We start from the raw sequence: 4,930 nt of genomic DNA, 5'->3' as shown, positions 1-4,930 counted from the left end.
TCATTCATACAACATTGCAAAGTCAAAAATACATGATTGAGTCGTTCTATTTTCATTTCATTGAATGATTTTTCAACAACCTCCACTAATTCATCAACATTTGAAGGAGCATTTTGATATTGAAGAGATTGAATTGCTCTAAAAAATTCAAGGTCCAAAACGTTAAGATCAGGACTATTAGGGGGTTGAAAGCATAACTTAATATCAAATCCATCTCGTTGAGCAGCATCCATGAATTCCAAATCATTAACACCAATATGCGGTCTAGCATTATCTTGTTGGATGAAAATAGGTGCACTTGACTTGGAAGCTGGCCATTTTGATCAAATGGCTAGAAGAACTTTCTCTATCAAACAAGCTCTTGTGATATCTTTAGTCACCGATAAAATCGAACAGCTGCCATAAACATAACTTTTGTGATAAAAGTTTTACTTTTGCAAGAACGATACGGATTAGACTCTTCTTCTTCGGGAAGAAGATAATACCTTTCAGATTTTTTTGATAAGTAAAACCATTTTTCATCGATATGGATATAATTAAACATGTCTATAAACATGGGATTTGAGTGAAGTGTACTCTGATCAATCATTGAGAGGCAAAATCGAAGTCTCGCCTTTTTGTTTTCTTCGGTCAAATGCGGTTTGATGGCGTTGGTGTGTGGCCTAATTGCACCTTCTTTCACACGTCGAAAAACTGTTGATTTTGCCATATTTATTGCAAAAGAAAGAGATCGAATATTTGTTCGACGACATAGTGGAATTTCTTTGAATTGGTTGATATCGACTTGTATGCGTTTTCTCCCAACTCTGCCTGCAAGATTAGTAGAAACATTTAACATGTCACCATTAGCAACACATAATCTAGCTTGTCTCCAAATACGATCAATGGTACTTCTTGATGTGTTGAACAAAATACTTGCTTCCTTTACAGAACCATGTTTAAGTTTTCCATTCTTACTTTCTTTCAAAAGCCACTCCGCAATTGCTCGACGGTCGTTCAGATTCAATCGCTTTTTTGTGGTAATTGGGTCTTCTGAAAATTCAACACTCATTTTAAGATCACTGATTGGAAAAACTGTAAGAAGGAAGAGTTGAAAAATTAAAGACGAAGTATCTCTACTTATATGGAGTCCATTAGCTAATATTTTAAAATTTGGCAAAAAAATTGGCGCTAGAAACTGAAAATTTTAATCTTTTCCCGCATTTTTTTTTTATGTTATCAATTTTTCGAAACTATAATTAAAATCATGAAAAAAAATTACTTTTACTGCAATGGCAAAAACTCAATCATTTTGGAGTCTTTCTTCTTCATTGAAAGATTAAGGAAAGAGATAATGGAGAATGGAGAGTGGAGAAGAAAGAAGAGAGAGAAATAAATATATTGGATTCTTTTGGATTTAATTTAATGACTGATGTGACATTAACTTATGAGAGAGAAAAGTCATAAACTTTTCTATTCAAAGTCAGATATAATATTTTTTTTTATTTAACAATTTAGACTTATTAATAAGGGCATTTTCGGAACATTGTATTGTCTTTCCATTTTTCTTAAAGTTTGTGCCAAATCAAAGTACATCATATAAAATGGGACGGAGGGAGTAGTATTTTTTTGTTGTAGTTTCTTAATGATAACGCTCAAATTATCCTCAAAAACAATTAGAAGAGTAAGTGGTTGTTGTCAATAAAATACCCAACAAAGAGTAGAGTTCGAATCCCACAAGGAATAGTATAATGATAAAAAATCAACTAGGAGATTAATAATGCAGACCTATTCATTGTAGCAAATTAATACAAATGGATGGATGATTCCACCGAGTTTACTAAAATAGTTTAAAGTATCAAGTGTCACAACAAGGGTGTCGTTCTCAATGAGAGACAACATGAAAGTGCCACTAAAAGATTACTATAAAACAAATGCAATACTCAATAATGCTCAAAAAGATTCAAATGATGACTAGTCGGTATCAATCCAAGCTCACAGTGGTGTATCTAGAGCCACCCTAGGGTGTCCAACTGGACACCGTTCATCGGAAAATTATGTTGTATATATATGTCAAATTTTACATTTATAGGATATATATTTAAAGTTGGACACCCATGACAAAAGCTATGTGTTTGTCATAGTGGTAATGGGTGTCCATTTGAATGAAGAGGTTCCGAGTTCAAACCCCAAATATCACAATATTTTTATTTTATTTTGACAGCCACACACCATTATTCTTGGACACCCTTAGTAAAATTTCTGGCTCCACCACAAAAAGTTCAAGCTCACTATTGATTCCTTTCTAGTGCAAAACTATGTTCCAACAAATGCATTCAAGTGCCCTCACATCAAGAATGATTCCATTCTCTCACAAATCAAATCAATAAATAAGTTAGGAATCAATACAACTCTCACTCTCTGAAAGAGAAATACATGCAAGCTTCATCCCATACATTTTCCCATATTTTCCAATCATCACACGGCCTAGTTCATTCAAGATCTCAAAGGTCTTTTAAGCTTGTAATATGGATTAGGGAAAAGGTATTGTCAATTTAGCTCAGTGACTTCACCTTTTCAGAGCATTATCGCACTCATCTTCACCTTTCTCAAGTTCTTTCCATTCTTTTAACTTGGAGACTCAAACTTCAAATTTTAATTCAATTTATTAGACACCCCATTTATTTCCTCAAACTTTATTTTTCATTTCAATTTTCATAGTTCTGTTCATCCTTTTTTTTATAAGGAGGGATTCCTTCTTTTTGTAACACACTTCAAAGTTGAGTCTCGGTTTTCTTTCATTACCTTTCACTTGGCTTTCTTTCCTCCTTCATATCCACACCCTCAACTTAGGCTTTTGACCTAAGTTGGCTATTCAAACAAACCAATGCTTAGAAAACAATTTATGGGTGAGAAATTAGGAACAATTCAGCTCAATAGGTTTCAACAAGTTTGACAACAAATGGTTTAGGCTCAAATGTTCCTATATGGTTACACGCCCTCACAATGTAGTCACAAAAGGTATGAACATTTGGTTTTTCTCTACAAATTTGTGCCCAAGATCATTTCTTGCATTCACCAAAGCTAGACAATTGGACTAACAAGGCAAATTCTAGGATTCAACCAGCATGATTTCAAGTGAAACCTCACCACACAAGGCACTTTAAACACAATCATTTAGCCCAGCCCAACAAGATCGAAAACTTACGTGTGATGTTCATTGCAAGGCTCACATCAAAATGCAGCTAGCCAACAAAAGAATCAAAAAGATCATTCAAAAGTGAAGCCACATCAATTTATTCTTGCATACATTAGCACAAAACATATTTCTCATCATAAGTACTATCCAAGACATCGATATTGAACACAATTGATCCTCAAACATTAACAATGAAAACTCAAACATTTCAAAAACTTCCAAACTTTTGGGGTGAGATAAATAAAGAGAGACAAAATGTTCTAACCATTAACTATCATAATAAAAACCAAAATATCAAACTACTACAAATGTCTCAAACTAAAATTGAAAAATAACAAAATATAATCAAAAAGGGAAATATTGGCACAAGTGCCCTCACCCCCCACCAAAATAAAGTTAGTAGTGTCCTCAATGTTATGGCAAGTACAAATAAGAGGAGAGTGATATAGAAGTTCCCCTGACGTGATATGCTTGTGAAGTGCTTAGATCTGGAGTGTCGGAAGGGATGGCATCCTCTCGAGCATTAGTTCCAAGCAAAGTAGGAGCAGGAGTCGACATGTAGCATTAACAAGCATCAGTGCCTGGCACATCTAAAAGAGGAATAGTAGGGTCTCCACACAAGATCTCTCCATCACAGCCAGAACCATCGTCTCCTCAATATATCCTGCAACTCCATCAACATCTCAATAATCCACTACTCATCCTCTCTCTGAAACTCCTTATTTTTCTCCTCAGCAAAATCAACATAAGCCTCATCTTCAACTCTCTCACCATCACTAACAGTATCAATAACACCAGGCTGCTCAGCCATACTACTAGGTACCTCAACTCTCGACTTAGAGGTATGCACAAAATCAGGCATATCAGGCAAGGGAAATTCACCCCCATAACATAGATATATCGGTGGACCATAGCTTAACAATATCAATGCAGAGAGTAGCAATTTCACCCCTTATAGCAGTCAACTCATCTAAGCTACCCTAGTCTCTTTCCTAGCTGTAGGGTTATCTAACCTATCTTCATACGATGCCAATGTATTCTGATACTGTACCATTTGGCCTCTAACTTAAAACAATGCATCCTCAATAGCACTCTCGGCAAATATGAGCATATCCCTCTCTACCCTTGTTGCTCTTACATTCACAAACCGAGCAAGGTTGCCCATTTGGTATATTAGGGCTTGGGTCAAGGAAGGTCGGGAAATAGGTACAAGTGAAGCAGTTATGGAGGTGAAAGGCATAGAATGAGACTTAGGCGTACCTGATAAATCTACAAAAAGAGCGGGCTAAGCGGCACCAACCTCGAGTGCAGTAGTATCAACTACAGGGGTGGAATCTAGTGGTGGTGGCTTCCTCCAAACTGCATCATCTCTTAAGTAATCTGCCTCAATCCTTTGAATATTACTGGATGATATGGGGTAATCTTCACATAGTCCTTTCCTGAAAAGGGACTCTCGCAGCCTCACACATATGTGATCAAGACTAGGAAGGAGAGAGAAGTCTGCCCCTGACGAGCTCGCATCAGCATCTCATCTATAATGATCTAACATACATTTATCTTTTCGTGGTCGATAATTGTACCAACCAAGATAGCCTTCAGATACCAGTGGATTGATTCATTCTTGGATGGCATGATGTTGCTACTGATGAACCCGAACCAATATCGGTCTCAAATATTTATATCCTTTTTTCGAATCTCACTTTGTCGGCCATCCACAAAAGAGATGTATCTGAAATAAGCGATGTCAACCAA

General features: G+C 36.1%; 1 protein-coding gene across 1 annotated transcript; it reads right to left on the bottom strand.

The window, feature by feature from the left end:
* Positions 1 to 376: 376 nt before the first annotated feature.
* On the bottom strand, positions 377 to 1,143 carry LOC107059528 (uncharacterized). The gene is made up of 2 exons (XM_015306101.1): positions 958 to 1,143; positions 377 to 810 (listed from the first exon to the last, which is right to left on the bottom strand). The coding sequence occupies exons 1-2, from the start codon at positions 1,049 to 1,051 to the stop codon at positions 377 to 379; spliced, it is 528 nt and encodes a 175-aa protein (XP_015161587.1). The 5' UTR covers positions 1,052 to 1,143.
* Positions 1,144 to 4,930: the final 3,787 nt, after the last annotated feature.

The sequence above is a fragment of the Solanum tuberosum genome, unplaced genomic scaffold, assembly GCF_000226075.1.
Source record: "Solanum tuberosum cultivar DM 1-3 516 R44 unplaced genomic scaffold, SolTub_3.0 scf00023, whole genome shotgun sequence".
Taxonomy (NCBI): Eukaryota; Viridiplantae; Streptophyta; class Magnoliopsida; order Solanales; family Solanaceae; genus Solanum; species Solanum tuberosum.
Note: the sequence above shows the minus strand (reverse complement) of the source record. Positions and strands in the feature narration are given on the sequence as shown.

Excerpts from the sequence above, each read along its gene's own strand:
- LOC107059528 (XM_015306101.1), bottom strand. The coding sequence starts at position 1,051 with ATGAGTGTTGAATTTTCAGAAGACCCAATTACCACAAAAAAGCGATTG. Across the intron at positions 811-957 it reads GGAGTGGCTTTTGAAAGAAA|GCAGAGTTGGGAGAAAACGC; the intron begins GTAAGAATGGAA and ends CTAATCTTGCAG.